Source organism: Phragmites australis, chromosome 5 (genome assembly GCF_958298935.1).
Source record: "Phragmites australis chromosome 5, lpPhrAust1.1, whole genome shotgun sequence".
Taxonomy (NCBI): domain Eukaryota; kingdom Viridiplantae; phylum Streptophyta; class Magnoliopsida; order Poales; family Poaceae; genus Phragmites; species Phragmites australis.
The window spans coordinates 27,620,930-27,644,447 of record NC_084925.1 but is presented as its reverse complement, the minus strand read 5'-3'; the positions used below and the strand labels follow the sequence as shown (position 1 = coordinate 27,644,447).

General features: G+C 47.9%; 2 protein-coding genes across 3 annotated transcripts; one reads left to right on the top strand and one right to left on the bottom strand.

Annotated features, from left to right (window-relative positions):
* Positions 1-5,637: 5,637 nt before the first annotated feature.
* LOC133917544 (putative multidrug resistance protein) lies at positions 5,638-17,010 on the bottom strand. 2 transcript variants are annotated; one of them, XM_062361424.1, is made up of 7 exons: positions 16,985-17,010; positions 14,538-14,724; positions 14,405-14,459; positions 13,670-14,306; positions 13,026-13,566; positions 7,127-8,023; positions 5,638-7,008 (listed from the first exon to the last, which is right to left on the bottom strand). In XM_062361424.1, the coding sequence occupies exons 2-7, from the start codon at positions 14,712-14,714 to the stop codon at positions 5,638-5,640; spliced, it is 3,678 nt and encodes a 1,225-aa protein (XP_062217408.1). In that variant the 5' UTR covers positions 14,715-14,724; positions 16,985-17,010. The 2 variants fall into 2 exon arrangements, with proteins under 2 accessions (XP_062217408.1, XP_062217410.1); XM_062361426.1 differs by lacking the exon at positions 16,985-17,010 and adding an exon at positions 14,896-14,914 and having other exon boundaries at positions 14,538-14,725.
* A 4,531-nt stretch (positions 17,011-21,541) lies between these two features.
* Positions 21,542-22,888, top strand: LOC133917905 (probable methyltransferase TCM_000168). Its single transcript, XM_062361727.1, has 3 exons — positions 21,542-21,655; positions 21,772-22,446; positions 22,532-22,888. Exons 1-3 carry the CDS (start codon positions 21,542-21,544, stop codon positions 22,886-22,888), a joined length of 1,146 nt encoding a protein of 381 aa, XP_062217711.1.
* The last annotated feature ends 630 nt before the right edge of the window (positions 22,889-23,518 follow it).

Sequence of the window (23,518 nt, the reverse complement as noted above, 5' to 3'; positions counted from 1 at the left end):
TTCTGAAAAGTTGTGATTTTAGTTTTTTTAAAAGTTATTTTTGGATTTTAGTTGTTGTTTTTACAATAAATTTTTAAATTTTCAGCACACCACTTATCACAAAAGTTACTCTCAGCTACCTTCTCAGCTTCTAGCTTCTCCAGAAAAGCTACTTTCTGTTCATTTTCTCGAAAGCAGGCTTCTAGTTTCTCTAGAAGCTACTTTTCAGCAATCACATTTTTTTTTGCTTCTGGCAGCAGAAAAACCAAAAACAGAAGCTCAAACAAACAGACCCTAAGTAGGGATGGCAATTGGACTCATTGGTCTGGGTACCCATGGGTTTGCACCCGACAGATCTAAGTTCGGATCTAGATTTTCACTCACTGGTCTGATGGGTTGGGTACTCGAAATGGACCGGATCAGGTTCGGATTTTCTGTTTCACCCGCAGATACCCACGGGTCACTCGAAATCCTAGCCCAACTGGCCATCAGGCCATAGCCCACATGCCAACCCAAATGGCCACCTCACACCGTCACATGTGGGCATGCTCGGCCTCCCATCTCCCCCGCGTGGCCTTCCCAACGCTCTCATGACTGACCTCCCCCATCGCCACCCTGCCTGGCCTCCTTGCAGCTACCCCAACACCTGGCCGCCCCCTCCCCCCGCCTCGCCCGGTCGCCCCGCACCCCCACCCGACCTCCCTGGTCAGTGAGCTCCCTGACCCGACAGGTGCGAGTTTGAGTTTCAGTTTTCATCCGATCCTCACTTCGAGCTTGGGTCAGGTTTAGACTATCAGGTTTCGGGTCGAATGGGGTTCTGCTCCACCTAGCTTCAATCCGACATATTGTCATCTCTAGGTGTAAGTTGAAAACATAACTACGGATCAATACAACGGAATTATATAAAAAATGTGCATGGACTAAAACAAACATGTTTAGTATAAAACGAGGAATTAATGAGATGATCCAATGGTGTTCCTCAAGCCAAACACCACGTACAATCATATTTGACACGTGTATGTCTTGAATGTAGAATCATTGCCCATGTACGGACCAAAACATTCTACACTGGTAAAGGATCTTAAGCAGGTGGGACCCGTTCCCAGTGCCGGCTTCCGCCCCGCGTGCATCCAGAAGACTCCAGCACCTCCCATCGTAGACTCCAGCCACGAGCGGAAAATCCCCGCCACTCCTTCTTCCGCGTTTCCTTCACGTACTCCCTCCATCCACCTCCACCTCGCTCCTCCGTGTTCCCCATCCAGGATTCATCGATGACCGAAACGAGATAGGGGCTAGCCGGGATACCTTGGCCCCTCGGCGCCACCTCGAATCCATGTTGCCGCCGCTGGATCCGAGCCACCATTGCCCTTTCATGCCCGAATCCGCTTCCTCCACCACGGGCCAAAGCCGCTGGAGCCACGCCACACCAGAATGAAGCCACCGTCGCCCGAATCCGCATCGATTCGCCTCCCTCCCCCCATGCGACGCCCCCCACGGGTTGTCGCTTCCACTCGCTGACCTGTCAAAGCCTTCCCTAAAGCACCGCTCCTCCACGAGCTGCCTCCATCTTCCCCTCCGTTATGCCTCCCGCGTCCGAGGCCCAGGAGGAAGGGAACCGGCGGCGCGCGTGCAGGCACCTTCTCTGGAGCGGGGGGCGGAGGCAGGTCATCTGGAGGTTGTGCTGGGAGGAACACGACAGCGGGTTGGCAAGCGAGGGCGGCATCCCCTATAGGAGCTATGCGTGAGTAGGGAGCTCTCCCTGTGGTGCGGAGTCCACCTCTTTAATCCGCCGTCGGTACGTCCCTCCTCCCATTGTTCCTCCTCCGACGTGAAGGAATCACCGGCCTCTAGTGATGCCTAGCCACGAAATCAGCTTCCTTAATTGAGATTTTCATGGGGATTTCGTTCCTTCCTCTCACTTTCTGCAGGGATCAACCATTTCCACAGGACACCAGACAACGAATGGTCCGAGACCGACACGGTGCTCAGGGCTAGCCTCGATAACTCCCTGTTCTTCACCATCCATTTTGTTACACATTAGTTGAACTTTTATCTGGACAGTTTGAATATAGAGTTCATGCTTTTCAAATTATACCAAATATGCATTAATCAAGAAAGGTATACGCATATTTGTATATATGGCATTTGTATTCTATCTTCTTTAGCATATTTCTGCTATTAATTTTTCATGCTTACAATACTGAATATAGGTGTTGTTTTCATGGGAATATGAGACTCTAGAGTGGTTTAATCTCAATCACTGTCATTTTACCTTCTTTTATTCAAATGTTTAGCCTAATATATGGATGCCAAAAACTGAAACATACCGACATTTCTAAACCTGAGACTAATATATATGGCATTTGTATTCTATCTCCTTTAGCATATTTTTTCCATTAATCTTTCATGCTTACAATGCTGAATAGGTGCTGTTTTCCATGAAAATATGAGACTCTATAGTGGTTTAGTCTTAATCACTACCATTTTAACTTCTTTTATTCAAATTTTTAGTCTAACATATGGATGCCAAAAACTGAGACAATATGTCATTTCTAAACCTGAGACTAAAATCTGGTTTGCATGTACAACTACTCTATGTTTGCAAATTTTTTAAATTAGAACAAGATGTTAATTTGCAAGGTACTGCTTTTCCCTTTCTCCTAAATAGCAAAACCCTAGCATCGTTAGCATGTGCGGTTGCGAAAAGAGGGGTTCTACCCTCCATATCCCTCTCATTTGATTTGGTTTGTAATTTCCTTGATTCTACTCCCCACAAATCAAATCCACACAGCAGTAAAAAGGTATCGACTATTTTCTCCACCTATGTTATGCTTTTTTTCTTCTTATCTGAATTATTCTTTAATGCTTTATTTTTTGCCTCGATCATGCAGACCTTCATCATCCACCTGCAGATACTTGACTACTTGAGCATCTGAGTTCTCAGTCTTCATAACCAATACAAGGTAGGTACCACTCTACTGCAATGTTCATTGCTCATTGGCGCATAGTCAAGTGACCCCCCTCACCATGTGGTGGACGTCGCGGAGTGAGCTGACAAGCACGTCGGCCCTCCCGCGGCGAACTGAGGCACGTAGTCAGGCCCGAACTTGACGCCGACGCTAAGCAATCCCCGCAAGGGCACATCGATCCAGTCTGTCACCACTGTCACGCCCACGTACACTCTCCATGACTCCATCAAGGTTAGAGGTGAAGTGCACGGTGACGGACAAGTTGAACTAGACAGAATGGCACGCTTCGTTGCGCTCGTCTCGAACAAATTTGACAGGAGTGTCATAGCATCTTTACTCTACATATAATATGTCAATTATACATGCTTGATTCATGGTTTGGTGCTATAAGCACAACACAGCACCAAGATCAGAATGTTGTATGGATAACTATTTGTTGTTTTGCCCAAGTGAAAATTGCAGTGCTAAAGCTATCAGTTTTAGAGCATGTTTGCTTGAGTTTCTGTTTTTGGTTTTTCTAAAAAGCTGTGCTTTTAGCTTGTCTAAAAAACTACTTTTGAAAATAGATTGTTGGCTTCTACAATAATTTTTTGACTTCTCAGCACATAGCTTTTCAGAAAAGCATATCTCAGTGAGCTTCTCAACTTTAGTTCGTTTTCCTCAGAAGCAGGCTTCTGGTTTCTCCAGAAGCCATTTCTTTAGAACCTCATTTGTTCTGGCTTCTGGCTTCTGATAGCTGCAGAAGCGGAACCAGAAGTAGAAAACAAATCGGACCTTAGGCTCTTTGCCAATTAAGCAACCTGCTCAATATCTGTAGGACCGAGAATGATGATTAGAGGGAGATGAATAGGTACTTAAATAAATTTTTTACAAAATTGATGATCTTCTCCTATTATTTAATCCAATGCACCTCAAATACACATGTGGAAGCATGAGAGACCAAAATATATTGTAAGACTTCCAAAACTAACGCTCATCTTCGATGGATAAGAACTCTATGTTCCATTTAAGATCATATCAAAATTCATAACGCAAGAAAGCAATCAACCAGGAGAAAAACTTCTAAACATAAGAGAACTAACCACCAAAAAGAGATTTTTTTTTTCAAGTTGATAGATGCAGAGGGTTGAGATGTTTCATGATCAATTCATATGAGAAGATTAACTCTCTAGCAACAGAAAGAACACCTCTTACATGACATAAAAGGTACAACTCTCAAGAAAAACGAAAATCAACAAGAAAACACCAAAAAACTTACACCAAAACACGGGAGCCAAAAACAAGAGACTAGAAGAAGATGAACTCAAGCATAGTCAAAAACACTCTCTTCATTAAGCTCAGAGAAACACTCTCTTTTGATAAATTACAAAGTATTTTTTCTCACAAAAAGCTCTCACCTATTATAAAGGTTAAGCTCTTATTTCCTTTCCTATAAAACCTATCTCCTAATGTTTAAATGGTTGGCTCAACCATCTCACACAATCCTACCCCTCTATTTATAGGCCTAGAAAGGTAGCTTAACTCTTAAGCTTCCCTATTCCCAAAATACCGTTCTCTTTAATTCTTTGCTTGACCTCCATGTACATAATTAGGATCACCCTTGACTCTGCCCCACCTCCATGATCGTTTGGCTCCAAGCACCACGCTTGACCCCGATCATCCCGCCGTTGGCTGTCGAGTTGCATCCATCACCTATCCAACACAAAATAAGCAAACACATATCTCCAAACCATCTCTAGTTAGTTCTAAATCGAAATCCTCAGCTTAAGACACATCCCAGAAAAAATCATAAATATCGGATGATCCGGCGTCCACACCTCCTGAGGGCTGAATCATCTAGCGAGTTCGTATCCACTAGACAACCATTTTACAATCTCTCTGTAATAAATAGTCCGGTGTATTATCCGGTGTTCACATCTTTCATCATCGGACCATCCGGTGTATATAAATCCACCAGAGCTTATTTGCAACCTCTCTACAAGAAATATTCCGGTATTCACTGTGTGCATCGCCGGACTATCCGACATGCACTTCAACTTTTTCTTCTGAGTTGAAATGCTTCGACGTGTAGTCTTCCCAGGCGTCAGATCATCCGACGCACATAAAATTTCAGCGTCGGATCATCTGATGTGTACAATTTTTCTGGACTCAGAAACAAACACACCAACCATATTTCCTCTACAACTTTAATTAATCATGATCATAATTATAGTACATATATATGCTCATATAATCTAAAAATCATCAAACCAAATTAACACACATATTAATTACTCATCACATATGAACTAATACACATTTCAATTTGGTTTCTCAATATCATAAATATCACAAGGCTACTCATCTCTAAAAAAATCTCATTTTATTGTCCGACTAGTTTCCATGGAAATTACAGTTACCATCGGATGATCAGATAGACTTCTAATCAGAAATTGGATGAGTAGTAGCTTCTCCCTTAGCTCCAGAAGACGTTGGCAGCTGCTCCTAATTTCATACGAGTGAGTGCAGTGGAGCCAACTTACAGTTGGTGATCGAGCCAAAATGCGCCAATGGCATCTTCTGAATACCGGCACCTCGTACGAAGGTCGGCTCCTGCTCTGCTCTGCATTTAGACTCCCTGCTTGCAGTTGCAGGTAAATTAAAATGGTGGCTCATCTGAGTGGGCTGCAGATCTGAAAGTGCAAATATCTCAATGCTGGTTGCCTCCCTGCTGCAAACTGACCAGCCCAAAGTACGTCCCAGAGGGACCCTTGGCCATGAGGGACGCATGCGTGCCCTTCTCCACGACGGCTCCTCTCTCAAGCACAGCGATCATGTCACAGCTCTGGATGGTGCTGAGCCTGTGCGCCACCACCACGCTCGTCCGGCCAACCATCACCCGGTCGAGCGCCTCCTGCACCGCCTTCTCCGACTGGCTGTCCAGCGCGCTTGTAGCTTCGTCCAGCAGCAGGATGGCTGGGTTCTTGAGGATGGCGCGGGCGATCGCGACGCGCTGCTTCTGCCCTCCGGACAGCTGAACGCCCCGGTCGCCGCACCATGTGTCGTACCCGTCCTTGAGGCCGCCGATGAAGTCGTGCGCGTTGGCGGACCTCGCCGCGTCCTCGACCTCTGCCGCGCTCGCCGTCTCCAAGCCGTACATGATGTTCTCTCTGATGGTGCCGGAGAACAGCGTTGGCTCCTGGCTGACCAGCCCGATCTGTCGTCGTAGGGCTCGCAGATTATATGTTTTCATGTCTCTACCATCGATACTCACCACTCCCCTGAGCGGGTCATAGAACCGCTCTATAAGCCCGATGATGGTTGACTTGCCGGAGCCACTGTGCCCAACTAGCGCTGTTGACTTGCCTGGCATTATGCTCAAGGAGAATCCTTTGAAGATGATCACATCTGGCCTCGACGGATACGCGAAATCGACTCCTATAATCTCCACCTCCCCTGTGAGCTTCTCGGGTTTGTACCCCTCGGGACTGTCAGGGTCGATCTTCGTCTCGCGGTCAAGAATAGCGAACACCGAAGCGACCGCATCGGCACCCTTGGCAAGGTCTGCTGTCATGCTACACGCATCTGCAATGACACGCCCTGTGATAACTAGGATCATGGTGGTTTGGAAGACTGCCTCGGCGGTGATGCGTCGCTCAGCCATGAGCTTGCCACCGTACCAAAAGCTGAGGGCCCATGAGAATACCATAACGCTCACAGAGGTGCCGAGGCCGAAGCCTGCGAACCATGACTGCCGGATGCTTTCCTTGCGTGGCCCGTCCTGCGCTTGGCCGAAGAGGCGTAGGATGCGGTCCTGGGATGAGAAGGCGGTGATGGTGCGGAGGTTGGAGACGGCGTCGGCAGCTAGCTTGCTAGTCTCGGCCTGCGCCTGTATTGATTTCATGGACATGCTCTTTAGTAAGACACGGCGAGCGTAGAAGCAAGCAACGATAAGCGGCTGCATTGCTATCGTAACAAGGGCCAAGCGCCAAGCAATGGCGATACCCATTGTGCAAGCAATGAACACCACAGAAACCGTCTGGATCACCAGAGCCACTCGGTCACCAACGAGTGACCGCACCTGCAACACAAATATATATTAGTATGTATGATCAGGTAGGTATATATGATTCGTCTTTTGATTTCCAAGTATATATGATCAGGTATATATAAGGTTTAGTATTTGTCTGTGTACTTACGATGTTGGCGTCCTTGGCAAGCCGAGAGCATATGGCGCCACTGGAGTTGTCGCCATGGTCGAACCACTCGATCTCAAAAGTGAGGATTTTTTCAAGCATTCGTTCCCTGACCCTCTTGGTCAGGTATTCCCCCATGGCACCGAAGCTATAATGCTGCCCGATGCTGAGCAAGAATGAGAGCACCACCAGAGCGAGAAAGACGAGCGCGTACATCCTTGTCTTGTCCTTGATCTCCTCATGATCTGTCAAGTAGTAGACGGAGAACATGCTCCCCATGCCATATGCATAAACAGGCTGGATGGCCCCAGACAGGAACGCGCTGAAGCTCCCCACCAGTGCATGCTTCCACTCTGGCGCATTCAGGAGAAGCAACCTTCTGAAGGATGGCACAGCAGGAGGCTTCGGCTCCACGGCGCCGTCACCATCTCCTGCATCACCCATGGACCGTGCCGGGCTTGACCTGCTAACCGAAGAGCACATCTTGCTCGTCGTGTTGCTGCTGCATTGCCCCACAGTAGGAGATGCACGACAGGTTTCGCCAATAACCTCATTGCCCTCGATTGGACCTCTGCAGGTCTGCTGAAGATGGACGAGAGATGAGTACAGGCCATTCCTGGCAATGAGCTCGCTGTGGGAGCCCTGCTCCTGGACTGCACCAGACTGCATGACGGCTATAGTATCAGCATTCCGGATAGTGGAGAGGCGATGTGCGACGACAATCGCAGTCCGGCCCATGGAGGCCACGTCAAGCGCCTCCTGCACGACGCGCTCAGACGCCGAGTCCAGTGCGCTCGTGGCTTCGTCGAGGAGGAGGATCTTGGGTGACTTCAGGATTGCTCTCGCAATAGCAATCCTTTGCTTCTGCCCTCCAGACATTTGTACACCACGCTCACCCACCTGTTTGTTTTTATTTGACATGATTAATATCGATATCGCAAATCGAGATTCCGACGATATCAACATATTACATACACCCCCATCTAATATGATATCGCAGATTGTCCATAGAATTGCTTTATTCTTATGCTTATTACCTCATTGCTATCTGCCTATAGTGGGCTTGACGGGGTGGACGGAGTCTAGAACTGTAGTATCAAATTATGTTGTGACGCCCGTTTAAAAGCTCCGGCCCAGCCCAAACTTCCGCCCGAGTTTCGGCCCAGCTCGTCCCCGCGCGCGCGTCGCTGACCAGAGGGGCCCGCCTGTCGGCACCGTCCTCTCCACCGCGCCGCCCCGCCCCGCCTCGTATCCAAACCGACCCCGAAGCTGCCGCGCGCCGAATCCGAGCCCGCCGCGCCGCCCGCCTTTCGCGCTGCTCTTGCGCAACCGACACGCCTGGCTCGCCTATAAAGCGACCCCACAGCGCGCCGCCGCCTCATCTGCCCCAATTGCCGAGAAAACCCGAGCAGCGCCATAGCCGCCGCCGCCGTGCTCACCGAGCCAATCCACGCGCCCGAACCTCCCCGCCGCGTCCGAGCTCGCCGCCAGCATCGCCGGAGCGTGAGGAGCCCGTTTTGCCACTCGCCGAAGCTTCTCCGCCGTCGGACTGAGCTCGCACCGAACGCCGGTAAGCGCCGCCGCCCTTTCACCGTGGTCAGCCGTCACCGTTCATCCTCGCGGTCGATTGATGCCTCCTCTGTCTTCGTGTGCCTCCCAGGAAGCCGTCCCGACCGTCGATTGAGCCGCCCCGTCACCGCAGCAGCGTTTTCGCCGAGTTCCGACCGCCGCCGCCCGCCATTGCCGTCGCCGACCGTCGCCAGAAGCTCCCCGGCCGTTGATAAGCCCTCAGTGAGAACCCCCTTGCACCCCTCTTCATTTTTTCACCGCTCGCCGTAGGTTCTAGTGGTCCGTAGCGTGGTTTAGCGTGTCTCCGGCGAACCTCCGACGAGATCCGAGGCGGCGCCGCCATTTTCCGACCGCCGCCGGCCTGTTCCCCCCCCCCCCCCCCAAACCATCTCAGCCGTCGGATCTATTTTGAGCGCCCCCGATTAGATCGCAGAATACCCCTTCGCTAGCCGTCCAGATTGCGCCACGTGTCCCTCTTTAATCCAGTCAGCAACCGAGCCACGTCAGCGCGCCACGTGGGTGTTCCTGTCCTGCGTGGCAGAGCCAAGTCAACCCTGGATGCCCAGTCAGCCAGTGACGTCAGCCTTGCGCATTAATTAGGATTTTCAGTATAAAAATAATTCCACCTATTCTCTGAAATTAGGGAAATTTACAGGGAGACCCCTAGGCTTCACTGTTTTTACATAAAGGCCCTTAGATAGTTCTGGATAATTACAATTAGGCCCCTGGATTTTAGGATAATTATGTTTAGGTCCCTAAACTTTGCACATAAGCCCCTAGAACTTTCTGTTTTTACAATTTAGTCCATTCAATCTTTCAGAAAAGCCCCTATAGAGTAGAATTAGTGTAACTTTTCCATACGAACTCCGATTTAGGTGATTTTCGCGCTCCCGAGATCGTAGCAGCGTGTACTTTCCGTTCATAGCCTTTTTAGAGTTAGTTTCTCCTGTTTAGTGTGATGTATTTAGCTGTTTTGTTATTTCTTTCTGGTGTGTGCTTCAGCTTTAGGAGGAGAGCAGAGTGCCAGCATTCAGGACCAAGTTTTTGAAGATTCCAAGCAGCCAACTTACGAAGGCAAGTGTCCTTGATCACCTTGATTTCACCATAGATCATTATAGTTTACTTTTCCTTAGTTGCATGCTTGTCTAATTTTGAAATCCAATGAATAGGGTTTACTAGAATTTGTGTGGCCATTCCTTGTAGCCTCTTTTGGGGTTTTTGGGTCATGTAAAAGGATAGTCATGCTAGTGCAGTCAGGGATTAGAATTATTATGAACTTTGATTAATAACTATGAAACAAGTACTTGGGAGAATTGATAATCTTGTAGTAACTTGAATTTAGGGATCCCAACTGGATGGCTAGTATGTGGTGGAGCTACACAGCAGGGTTTGTGTACGTTCCTGTGTGGGATCCTAAGGACCGGTTCTTGGAGCCTGTAACCTGGCAAAATAGCACAACCATGAGGCCTATATGGGTACGGCCTGGCTAAGTAATTAGTGTTCTTCACATCCTGTACGCACCAATGGTTGGTTCAGTGGCACAAGAGGGGGCCTCTGCAGTAGATGGAATCCCTGTTAGTTGTGAAACCTCAGTGGGTGCTTATAGATGTGGAGATACTTTGTAACAGCCTTGTAGTGAGACCCCGGCCATACACCCCGGAAGTGTAAGGCAAAAAGGGAATCACGACTCGTGGGTAAAGTGTGCAAACTCTGCAGAGTAAACAAACTGATCGATCAGCCGTGCTCACAGTCAAGAGCGGCTTGGACTTCTTCAGGATTAGATGGGAACCTTAAGGGTTGGTTTTGGGTAGTCGGGTGGTGGTACTCCCGATGAGTCGGTAGCCGGATATGGGGTATCTGGTGAATCTGGTAGTTGGTGTGACAGAACATAACTCATCGGATTCCATCCAACTACCAGAACATAACTCATCGGAAAACGGCGGCGCCGCCTCGGATCTCGTCGGAGGTTCGCCGGAGACACGCTAAACCACGCTACGGACCACTAGAACCTACGGCGAGCGGTGAAAAAATGAAGAGGGGTGCAAGGGGGTTCTCACTAAGGGCTTATCAACGGTCGGGGAGCTTCTGGCGACGGCAATGGCGGGCGGCGGCGGTCGGAACTCGGCGAAAACGCTGCTGCGGTGACGGGGCGGCTCAATCGGCGGTCGGGACGGCTTCCTGGGAGGCACACGAAGACAGAGGAGGCATCAATCGACCGCGAGGATGAACGGTGACGGCTGACCACGGTGAAAGGGCGGCGGCGCTTACCGGCGTTCGGTGCGAGCTCAGTCCGACGGCGGAGAAGCTTCGGCGAGTGGCAAAACGGGCTCCTCACGCTCCGGTGATGCTGGCGGCGAGCTCGGACGCGGCGGGGAGGTTCGGGAGCGGTGGATTGGCTCGGTGAGCACGGCGGCGGCGGCTATGGCGCTGCTCGGGTTTTCTCGGCAATTGGGGCAGATGAGGCGGCGGCGCGCTGTGGGGTCGCTTTATAGGCGAGCCAGGCGTGTCGGTTGCGCAGGAGCAGCGCGAAAGGCGGGCGGCGCGGCGTACTCGGATTCGGCGCGCGGCAGCTTCGGGGTCGGTTTGGATACGGGGCGGGGCGGGGCGGCGCGGTGGAGAGGACGGTGCCGACAGGCGGGCCCCTCTGGTTAGCGACGCGCGCGCGGGGACGAGCTGGGCCGAAACTCGGGCGGAAGTTTGGGCTGGGCTGGAGCTTTTAAACGGGCGTCACATATGTGCTCTATGAGTTTCAAATAATGCTCTCAACTCTGAAATACTGATATAAAACTATACCAAGAAACTTGATATCCAAATTATTATATCAGATAAACAAACAAATCTCAGATTGAAATGCTCACTGATCAGGCCTATGACATACATTGAGAACCAAAACCTAAGTTATGAATATGTTACTTTCGACTAGATACTAAAAAATGAAATTCTAGTTAATACCACTTATAGATATATAGGAAATATTAATTTAAGTGTTTACGTGCAAATTAAATAAATAAGAGTAAATTTTGCAAAACTATAAATATTTTGATAAAATTATCGCAAAACTATAGATTTAAGCAATAGTTTTACAAAATTACAGATTAATGTTGATTTTATCGCAGAAGTACATATACTTTGGTAAAATTATCGCAAAACTACATATTTAAGCAACAATTTTAAAAAATACAGATTTAGTGTCGATTTTATCGCAAAACTACAGATTCTAGAGGAGTTATTCCCAACCCCGTTACCATAACGACTGGACCCCACTTGCAGTCTCATAGCAACTATCAGCTCATGAAACAGACTGTTCGGGAGTTTATGTGACTGCAAGCGGGGCCCATTCGTCAGGTTAACATGTCTGCTATAGAATCTATAGTTCTACGATAAAATCGACACTAAATTTGTAGTTTTATGAAGCTGTTGTTTAAATATATAATTTCACGATTTACGATAATTTTGTCAAGAATCTATAGTTTCATGAGCTCCTGGACGACCTGTTTCATGAGCTGGCAGTTACTGTGAGACTGCAAACGAGGCCCGGTCGTCATGGTAACGGGGCTGAGAATAACTTCTCTAGAATTTGTAGTTTTGCGATAAAATCAGCGCTAAATCTGCAGTTTTGTGAAATTATTGTTTAAATTTGTAGTTTTACGACAATTTTATTAAACTATTTGTAGTTTTACGAAATATACTCAATAAATAAACATGCCCGTTCTATCAATGTGAATTTAAGATTTCCACAAATCAAATAAAGATAGGAACTTGAAAGTTATGATTAATGAACATACACAGATTAAGTTCCGAATAAAAAAATATGCTCCCAAAAAAGTTTCCATAAAAAATAGAGTACATAATAAGAATGCCAAGTTAGCTGCGTGTCCTTGGACTAAAAGAACCAGAATGATCGGTCTAAACTATTAATATAATACGATCATCGGGAAAAAAAAATCTGATAATACGAACTAGCAAAGTGGCTCATGTTAATAGCATAATTAGTCTTGCTATAATATTTTATCACGATAACTTTAAATTAATAATTAGCTCATGTTATTATTTATTTTATTTTATTTAGACTCTTTGTTTAGATATTTTGCTTTTTAATCCGTATGAAAATTGAAATGCTAATCTTTCATATCTTTTAATTCCGAAATTATTTAATTATTAATCGTATTTGATACACACTCTTTAGTTAAATTTAAATCGTTAAATAGTCATAATAACAAGTGATCTATAATTTTTTCTAGATTAATATAGTAATTTTGTAGTATTGAGAATGAATATGGTGGTTCCTTTTCCTCTTAAATATTAAGAGAATACATAGAAGATGCTAAGGTACCTGCGTGTCGTAGCCCTGCGGCAGCTGCGATATGAAGTTGTGGGCGTTGGCCGCTTTTGCTGCGGCGATGACCTCCTCCGCCGTCGCATTCTCCTTGCCGAACAGTATGTTCTCCCGCACCGACGTCGCAAACATCGCGGGCTCCTGGCCGACGAGCCCCATCTGCGCGCGCAGCCATTTGAGACGCAGCCGCCGGATGTCCACGCCGTCTAGCACCACCTCCCCGGCCGACGGGTCGTAGAACCGCTCCAGCAGCGCGATCACCGTCGACTTCCCCGACCCGCTGCCACCAACCAGCGCCACCGTTCGCCCCGCCGGCACGCGCAGGCTGAAGCAAGCGAAAACAGGGCTCTCCTTTCGCGATGGGTAGCAGAACTCGACGTTCTTGAACTCCACCGCGCCGGCGACGCTGGTCAGCTCGTCGCCGGCGTCGCTCTCCGAATCGATCTTGGGCACCCGTTGTATCATTTCAAGGATCCTCTCCGCCGCCGCGGTGGCCTCCGAGAAGTACTTGACGTTCGACAGCGCCGATCCCAGCGACCTGCATCGTTAACGTCTTCGTCTCTAAGTATCTACCAGCAGCTTAATTATTACGGTGAACAAAGCACGGAGTTTCAGTCGTGTAGCTAGGTAGTGCTACGTACACGCCGCCAATGATAATGAGGGAGGAGACCATGAAGACGGTGCCGCCCGGGTAGCCGTGGTACATGACGAGGCGGCTGCCGTACCAGATGTTGAAGGCATAGATGGCGAAGACGATGCCGTTGCTGCCGAGGGCGATGCCCTTGGTGAGCCCCTGCTTGATCCCGAGCCGTGCCGACTTCTCGAGCGCGGCGGAGAACCGCGCCATGGTGCTCCTCTCCGCCACGAACGAGTACGCGGTGCGCACCGACGACACGGCCTGCTCGGCGATGGCGCCTGGGCGCGCGTACTGCTCCCTGATCCGTCGCGCGAGGCCAGTGATGACGCGGCTATACGTGAACCCGGGAATGACGAGCAGCAGTACGGACGGCAGCGCCACAAGCGTGAGCCGCCACAGAAGCGTGAACCCAACGGCGTAGCTGCCGGCGAACATGGCGACATTCATCACGAAGTTGGGCACCTTCTCGCCCAGCGCGTCCTGCACGACGAGGCTGTCGTTGGACACGCTGGTGACCACCTCCGACGACGAGCCCGCCTTGAGGTCGAAGTACTCCACGTCCTGCCGGAGCACCGCCCGCAGGTACCGCGCTCGCATCCGTGACGCCTGCCGCTCCGCCGTCCGTGCCCAGCAATAACCCTCTGCATCGCACGCATTGTATCAGAAACGTCGTACGTGTCAAACACTCGGACGCAACAATTAAATGAACTAACGCATGCATGGTACGCCATTGCAGTACCTAGGAACGCCATGACCCAGGATGCGCACGCCAAGAAGACAATGTTGGTCACGTTCTGGTCGAGATGGAGCGAATTGGGAGGATTAGTTCACACGTCAGTGATGGATTAACTATATTGGTGCGTGCCGCGTACCGCATTGATCCTGGAGGTGAACTCCTGGAGGAGGTCGGGGCCACTGCCGAGGTCGTTGGCGATGCGGCAGGCGATGAGGAGCCGCAGGGGCGTCGACATGCCGTCGCCTATGGCGCCCACCAGGCCCAGCACCATCAGCGCCACGTCCGCCGCGTCCGCGTGCATGAACACCGACATGATCGAACGGAGTCCCCAGCGCCGGCACAGGCGCCGCCGCGTCGACCTGCTTCTTTGCGCGTCCGGCGTGGGCTAGTCGGTGGATCAGAGTATAGACGACTGGATTCACGCAAAACCTGTTGGGCACCCACGCTCACTGGTTATCGTAGGCAAAACCTGCCGTGTTCAGTTGCTCCACACAAACACGCAAGTCTGTTCTTTCCGTTACTATACATTCTCAACAAGATAAACATGCGTAAGTCGTCGTGTAACAGCACGACTTCAGATCCTCTTCTTTTGCTATGCCGACAGAAGCGGTCCAACCAATTAGACATGCCAGGCCGACATATGCAGGACCCTAATTATTTATATTAGGATTTTCACGTTAATTTCGGAGGATTCAAATCCTTAGGTAGTTTTTTTCTTGAGACTCGAGTAATCAATCCCGTTTTTTCCTAATTTTTTTTGATAACTAACACTTCAAATCAACTTCCATGGTTCAAACAAACTAACAGAATAACCAGCACAATTATTCCGCAGCTAGATTCGAAAAAAAAATGCAATTGTATTATCTTTCCTCTAATTGAAAACATAGCTGTATTTGCTATATATGCGTGGTTCTTATTTAGTCCAAAGGCTTGGCCCCGCTTTATAGAAAGCAAAATAGAGTCCACAACAATAATCTTGCTTACAGAAAAGCAAAAATATCCGGTGCGAACCACCTCTATCAGACAGCTCCACAAAGAAACAACTCAAAAACAACTTACGACAAGAGCTACCGATCATTCTTTAGACAAAAAGAACTCAGACAATATACTACCAGAATAAGCACTATCCAATCCTAGTAGGGATCCAAGTTAACAAAAGTTGCTGTTGGATATCGTCCACCTTCATCTTGAGTTTTTGCACTATGTCATCCAGATGGATCCTATCGTCCGCCTTAGTCAGCACCCTCCACCTCCTCATGAACGAAATCACCTTGTATATGATCGCCTGAGGGGAAACGCAAATTTTGTTTTGGAAAATAAAATCGTTTCGAGTTAGCCAAAGAGCCCAACAAATAGATCCAAGAAGAAACATAAGAAGCAAATTAGCTTTATAACTTCTAGCATCAAGGAGTAACTCTCTAAAAAGCATCAGAGAATCTGGCAAATGAAGCCAATGAAAGGCATCACGGCAAACACACCAAACAAACTGAGCAGTAGGGCATTGGAATATTATGTGGTCCGCAGTCTCTTTAACACCACAAAGTTTGTAACATTCACCACCCTTCCACCCTTTGATAATTAACTGATCAGCAGAGGAGATCCTATTTTTGTGAAGGGACCACAAGAAGATCTTAATCTTTAGAGGCAGATAACAATCCCAGATCTCCATCATCCTCTCATTTCTAACTCCTGGGAAAGTAATATATTTATACAAAGAAGAGGTACTGAATTTTCCAGTTTTATCCAAGGCCCAAATGACAGAATCTTGTTCATCAGACAGATTAATACTACTAGTGACAGACAGTAATATCTTCCATTCTTTCACTTTCTGAGGGCCAAATGATCTTCTAAAAGTGAGATTAGTGGAACCCTAACCAAGAACCTGATGTACTGTTGCATCTTGTTGGAAACAGATGTTAAAAAGTCTCTCAAATCTGATCTTAAGAGGACATGAGTCCAACCAAACATCAAGCCAAAATCTGATTTTCTTTCCATCCCCCAAAATATAGACCAGACCCAAGGCTGTATATTTTTTAATAGCACACAAACATTTCCAGAACTGAGAACCTCCAGATTTATTACAACTGAAAAACCTCCATCTCCTAGGTATTTCTTCCTCAAAAGGTCACAAGCAGGACCCCCATCACCTCTTTCCAATTTCACAATCCATTTAGATAGAAGTCAAACATTCATCACTCTAGTATCAGTAAAACCCAATCTATCATACTCTTTTGGACTAGCTAAAACCTCCCACTTGACCATATGATACCTCCTTTTCTGTCCTTGATCATGCCAAAAGAAATTTGATCTTGAGGAATCCATCTTTTTTGAACAGCATCTGAAAGAAGATACATCCCTATAGTATAAATGGAGATAAAGCTCAGACATAATTCAATTAAAATAGTCTTACCACCATAAGAGAGATACATGCACTGTCATGTTCCCATCCTCTTTTGAACCTTATGCGTGGTTCTTATGCTTATGACTATAGTATGCTGCATTGTTATGCGTTTGTAGAAGATCTAAAATCTGGCCCGCTTAATCATATATGCACCACCCAAAGCAGTAGCATATATGGACCTTTTTTTTTTCTTTTCTATATTAATGAGAAGATTTGTAGACTTGTATATACTGTCATAACCATGAAGATGAGGAACCTGATCATCGATGAGGACAGTGGCCTTTCTTCTTTCTCCCAAAGCAGTCCATGTGCATCTAAAAGTGCATCCCATCTTCATATATAGTTATCTTGTCCTCAACCTCCATATATTTAGCTAGACAAAGAATCTAGTAATGCAAGGGTCTGCTTACGCGCTTCCATACTTGTGCTAGGGGATGGACTCATGTGCACAACAGCCGTGGCTGGCAGCGTCGTTGTCCATATTATCTGCTGTCGCAGCTGTCTCCAATTCGTCCATCAGGATGATGATGGATCTCTTGTCCACAATCCACATGGTCGTGAGCACGGTTCACAAATGCGACGGTAACCATCCAAAAATCGCGGTTACCGATCTTGTAGGTCCGGTCCAGTTTCAGAAACCGAACGGTAACTGAGTTTGAATTCAAAAAATTCGAAAAAATTAAAAAATAAAAAAAATCAAAAAAAATCTTAAAACAAACTAGACACAATTCTAAGACTTTCTGTGAATTTTTTTTCAAAAATAATATCGTTTGCATCATATTCTATAGGGAGGAAGTTTGAAAAAAATGAAAAAAATTGAAGCGTGCGGCTCAGTTATTAACTCATGTTAAGGAAAAGTGTAACATGCAAACACATATTTTTCTTGTGTAAAACATATTTTAAGAGAATCTTTAAATTTTATTTCACTTTATTTAGAGTTTTATTAATTTCTCTATGATTTTTACAAAGTTCACAAGCATAAAGTGAATATGTTAAGAAACAGCACTATAATTAACTTTTTCATGTCAACTATTATTTTTTCTACATAAATTATAGTATAAATAAGCTAATGAAAGTGTTTTAACTAATTTTTGAGGTGTGATGGGTCAATTATGAATTAATCTAGTTGCAACACATTTACACAATCATGCATGTTACAATAACTAATTCATGAGTTCATGTATTTTTAAAAGACATAGGATCATGTAAGAAGACTAAAAAAATTAGTTTCATGATTTTTGGATTAGCAAAGAGTAAACTATGTATTTTACTTGGTTTAACAAATACAATTTCTCACAGAAAATTTTGAACTTTTTTATGAGTATAAATACTTTTATCATGTAGATCATGTCACAAGGAAACCAAAAAAATTTGTTTCACTTGATTTGAAGCTCAGATGAATTAGTTATTGATTTTACAAGGTTGAGATAATTTTTGGGTTTTTTTGTTGAACTTCACTGAAAATCGAGAAAACCGCTTGATAAATTGAGAAAACCGAACGGTTACCGATAATGCGAAAAATTTGAGAAAACCGCTTGATAAATCGTAAAACCCGCTCGGTAACCGGTCCAAACCGGCGAGTTACCGAACGGCTAAAATCGCGATTTTTTCTTCCAAATTTCAAATTTTACCAAATAAATTTTATCCAGATTTTTTTGAATTTTTGACCGGTTACCGCGGTAACCGCGAATTCTCGGTTACCGCCGGAGCTCGGTAACCGAGCTCCGATCGGTAAGGTTAACCCTGGTCGTGAGAGCTACTCCTGGACTTCCGCGGTTGGGCAGCACCACAGCCTCTGCTAGGACGTTTGTGGGCTTCCGTGTGTAGAAACGGAAATCTTATTATTTTAAATACTAAATTTAAAATTATAAAAATTGAAAATTAATATTTTATGAAATTCAAATTCGAAAGTTGAATTTTGAAATTTTGGTTTGATAATAAGAATTTCGAACTTATAAATTCTGAAATTGAAAATTAGAAATATTAAAATATGGGTTTTGAATGTCAAATTATCATTTTTGAAATTGAAGATTCAGGATTACAGGTTTGAAATTTTGGAAAATGGAAGTCCATTTTTAATTATCTAAGTTCATGAAAATTTAATTCTGAAATTTGTTAAATTCGAAAACTTTGTCTTTCTTAATTTAGAATGTTAGACACAAACTCCAAGATTCAAAGTTTATATGCCACTTTTTCTAAAGAAATAAAAGAATTGCATTTGACAATGATTCCATTGCCCTGGTAATCTAAGATAGACACCCTTTTCTACCGGAAAAAGATTACTGGAATCTGACTATCGAAGGAATCATGTTTTCCTGGTTCTGATTCCTTATTGGCTTGCCAAACAAAGTATCCTCAAGATTATTGGATTCCTGGTAAGCCTTACAGGATTCCTGGCTCTTCATTGACTGCTTCGCCTCCGGCTCAACATCCTTCTCACGAACGGCATCAATAATATCATGTACAACATATTGCTTACATGAACTAATTTCAGCAATAGCAGAAAACAACTCTAGTTGCATCCTCCTCCCTCTCTTTCTACTTTGTCTCCGGTGAGATGTCATCGCCTCACCCTCCTCTGTCCCACTGTTGGATCTGTCGATGTAGCCTGCCTCCATACTAACCTCTACGATGGGAAGGTGCCCCCGTCACTAGCCTGACCCACCCGGGCCATCCTCCACCACCTTGCCACCACTGCCGGAAAGCCACTTCCTCAAACTTACCTCTAAACCTAGTGGTTCCCTATCCAAACCCTAACCCCCAAACCCAAACCTCTAACGCTAACCCTAAGTCTCACCGGAGAAGAGAAGCTCGCCGAAAAAGAAGAGCTCACCGGAGAAGAAGGGAGCACAAATCTTTGAGCAAATCCAACATATGCAATTTGATATCATTCCACCAAAAATCATACGACATATAAATAGCATTTAAAAAAAAGGAAAAAAATCCATTTTACTCACTCGAACTATGCTAGTGGTCTGGATAACTCCTGAACTTTCAAACCGTCCATTTTACTCCCCCGAAGTTTTAATATCGGATCACTTAACCTCGTAGAGTGATTTTCCTAAGCAGTTTTGATGACGTCGACGCCATATCACCTGGTTTTTTGCTACGTGACGGTCACCTCATCATCTTCCTGCTCACTCTCTCTCCTCTACTCCTTGCCCATGCCCTCCTTTGCTCTTGTGCCATCGACGTCACTGCCAACACATCCTTCCGTGCAACCTCCCCCGCTAACCCGCTTAGCATGCGCAACCACGAGCGCGCCGCGCCGCTCAGTAGGCCCAGCCAGCCGATCTCGCCCGCGGGCTGCGCCGCCAGCCAACGCTTTGCCAAGGCGACCTGGCTGGCCTCCTTCCTCTGTGGCACCGCTTCCCCTCTCTGCTATCTCTTCCACCGTCCCAACAGCCCGAGACCTCGCCAACGCTGGCCCGTGCTGTCCCGCCTTGAGCCACCGCCCCAACTACCCCCATGGCGTCCCGACCACGATCGCACCGCACCGCGACCACCCCCCGCGACCTCCTCTGCTTCGCCGACCACGCTCCGACCACCTCCGTTGCGCCCCTGACCATGCCGCCCTCTCCCTCCGTGAGGCCCCCGGCCACCCACGCCCCTCCTCTCCCTCCTCCGTTTCCCATTCCCTTCCAGCCCGAGGCGCCATCGTGCTTGTTGCCTCCCGCCGAGGGCAGCCCACCTTAGGCTCCCTCTGAGCCCCCTCAGTCAGGGCATCACCTCCCCTCACCCAGGCGGTGCTCGTGCGTGCGTCGCCTCGGTCGGGAAAGCGCCGGAGCGGGGTGGCCACCGACGGCCCTAGGCTTCGCTCCACCGTGCAAGCTACGAGCTCACGCGCGCGTGGGTGCGGCCTCGCCGTTAGGTGCCATCCCCCTTCCCGAGCTCCGGGGAGCCCACCTCGGGCATTCCCTCCCCCTGAGCGCCTCCGGCTGCTGCACGATCAAGCCGCCTCCTCCTTCTCTCTCTGCTTCGGTGTAGAAAGGAAAAAAGAAAGAGAATGAAAGAAGAGAAGAGAAAAGAGAAAAAGAAAAGAAAAGAAAAGAGGGCTTGACGTGGTAAAAAAACAGGCGACATGACGTCCATGTCATTAAAATCGCTTAGGAAAATTATTTTAAGGGATTTAGTGGTCCGGTATTGAAACTTCGTGAAGTAAAATAGATAGCTTAAAAGTACGGAAGGTTATCCGAATCACTGATATAGTTCGAGAGAGTAAAATAATTTTTTTACTAAAAAAAAAGTCAAATCCAATACCGACACCGTCATATCACAGCCGCGGCACCACAGAGCCCATCACACGCGTCTCTATCTCTCGTCTCTGGTAGTCTGGTATCCATTTTGCACAGGGCCAATCCAGGCATGCGCTCAAACTCACTGTAATAATAGTAAAAAGTGCGAGATCGCCGTGAAGGCCGGAAAGAAAGAAAAAAGTATCGACCGTTGTAAAACTACAGTGCTCTGCCGTGCGAGGGGCGAACGGGACGAAGAGCGTGTGGCCGAGAAAGACAAGGAAGAGGATGCACGTGACATGCATGGCAGAACGGAATCGGCAATTTCATGCTTAATTTTGTTTTCTTAGCAGTGGCAGAATTAAATAGTGGAAGTTTGATCATTTATCCAAGCCGTGACGCAGCTGCTCAATCCAAGCTATCATTAGTTCGCTCCCGTCTTCAGTTAGCTCTCACTCGTACTTCTACCTGCAGGACAACCCGGTGTAGAATACGAGCTCGGCAATGGCGCCATCGCCGCTGCAGCTGCAGGTGCCTGCGTCGGCGTCGGCGTTGCACGGTGCCCACATGAACGGAGGAGAAGGGGACGCCAGTTACGCCAAGAACTCCACGCCTCAGGCCCGTCCATGCACGCATGCATTGACCTGCTCAGCATCTCGCTCTTCGGAGAGTACGTTCCTGTGTGCATTGAGATTTGAGTTGACCCTTGCTTGCATGCATGTTTCTGGGCGCAGAGGCGCGTGCAGCAGAGGCTCGCCCCACTGGTGGAGGCCGCCGTGGCGGACGTGTGCCGTGACGCCGCCTCCGTGCCGCGGAGCATCGGCATCGCGGACCTTGGCTGCTCGTCCGGGCCCAACACGCTGTTCTTGGTCTCCGCGGCCGTCGACGCCGTGCGCCGCAGGTGCGCGGCCGCTGGCGCCACCTGCCCGGAGCTCCACGTCTTCCTTAACGACCTCCCCGACAACGACTTCAACGCCGTCTTCAGGCAGCTCCCCGAGTTCCTGCGGCGGGAGCAGAGCCGGAGGGAGCTGGACGCCGGCAACGTCCTTGTCTTCGGCGCGCCGGGGTCGTTCTTCGGCCGGCTCTTCCCGGCGGGGAGCCTGCACCTGGTCTGCTCCTCCTTCAGCCTCCATTGGTTCTCCCTAGTTCCCAGAGAACTGGCCCACGGCGAGCTGGTGAACAGAGGGAACATCTGCGCCGGCCGGACGAGCTCACCCGCGGTGATCGATGCGTACACGCGGCAGTTCAGCAGGGACCTCACGCTGTTCCTCGAGTCGCGGGCCGTGGAGGTCGTCGCCGGCGGCTGGGTGCTGGTTTCCCTCAAGAGACGGTCGGCCAGGGACCCCTGCAGCGAGGGCTGCGCCATGTACGACCACCCCAACAGCATCCTAAACGACATGGCCTCGAGGGTTCGCTAGCTTCTTGCATCCATGCTCGACAGCTCGAGTGCAAGAAACAACAAGAGACTAATCGGGCGCTGATCTTGGCATGCAGGGACTCCTGGAGGCGGCGAAACTGGACTCGTACAACATCCCAGCGTACGAGCCATGCGCCGAGGAGGTGCGGGGGATCGTGGACGCGGAGGGCTCGTTCAAGATCGTCGGGATGGAGTCCTACGAGACGGCGGCGTCGGTGGGCACCGCGGCGGTGACGGCGTGCGACCCGGCGGGTTTCGCCAGGACCATGCGCGCCGTGCACGAGCCGATGCTGGCGCGCCACTTCGGCGCTGGCATCAACATGGACGAGTTCATGAGTACGGCGGAGGGGCACTTCGGCCGGCTGATCAATGAAGGAACCTACAGGGGAGCCCTCGTGCACGTCCTGTCTCTTAGGAGGAAATGCAAGTTCTGAGCTTCGACCAATCATTTCGGAGCAGCGTCCATGCCAAGAATTTACATTTCCCTTTTATGCTGTAGCTTTCCAATTACGATTTTACATCATATATCTCTGAAAAATTGCACAATGTGTACCAATCTTGTATTGGCCATCCGTTGTATAGCGCCTACTCATCTCATTCAGTGTGTTGGGTTGAAGATTTAAGTTTTTTTTGAGCAAACCATGGGGTAGAGGTTCCCCACCAAATAAGTTCTTTGCTATGTGTATCCATGATGTCTTCATATTGGATCCGGATCCTTGACTTCACAAGAGTGCGTATAGTAAAACAGGAGGGCACTACAGTACCTCTGTCGATGGACAGTGCAGCACGGGTACCTGTAACATAAAAGAAAAGTTTAAGTTGATGCGACATGATCTATGTACGTATCCTCAAAACTTGCATTGCCATAGTAGTAGTATTATGTTTGATGACAGTTGGATAGTCCAGTCCAGGCAGCATGGCACATTGTTTCTCAAGCCAACGACAACGGTTCAATTTGTACCGATAACAGGTTGGTTAGGCCTGTTATGCAGATCTTCCGCTATAGTTCTAAGGATGTTTTCAGTAAAGATATTTAAATAGGGTCGTGTCTATTGGTTCGGTTT

What these genes read in the sequence shown, in the direction of transcription:
- LOC133917905 (XM_062361727.1), top strand. Translation starts at nt 21,542, where the DNA reads ATGGCGCCATCGCCGCTGCAGCTGCAGGTGCCTGCGTCGGCGTCGGCG. An exon ending in CCAAGAACTCCACGCCTCAG is followed by an intron (nt 21,656 to 21,771) that starts GCCCGTCCATGC and finishes TTCTGGGCGCAG; the next exon opens with AGGCGCGTGCAGCAGAGGCT. An exon ending in TAAACGACATGGCCTCGAGG is followed by an intron (nt 22,447 to 22,531) that starts GTTCGCTAGCTT and finishes CTTGGCATGCAG; the next exon opens with GGACTCCTGGAGGCGGCGAA.
- LOC133917544 (XM_062361424.1), bottom strand. Translation starts at nt 14,714, where the DNA reads ATGTCGGTGTTCATGCACGCGGACGCGGCGGACGTGGCGCTGATGGTG. An exon ending in CTGGGTCATGGCGTTCCTAG is followed by an intron (nt 14,307 to 14,404) that starts GTACTGCAATGG and finishes CGTGCGATGCAG; the next exon opens with AGGGTTATTGCTGGGCACGG. An exon ending in CGCAGGGCTACGACACGCAG is followed by an intron (nt 8,024 to 13,025) that starts GTACCTTAGCAT and finishes AAAAACAAACAG; the next exon opens with GTGGGTGAGCGTGGTGTACA.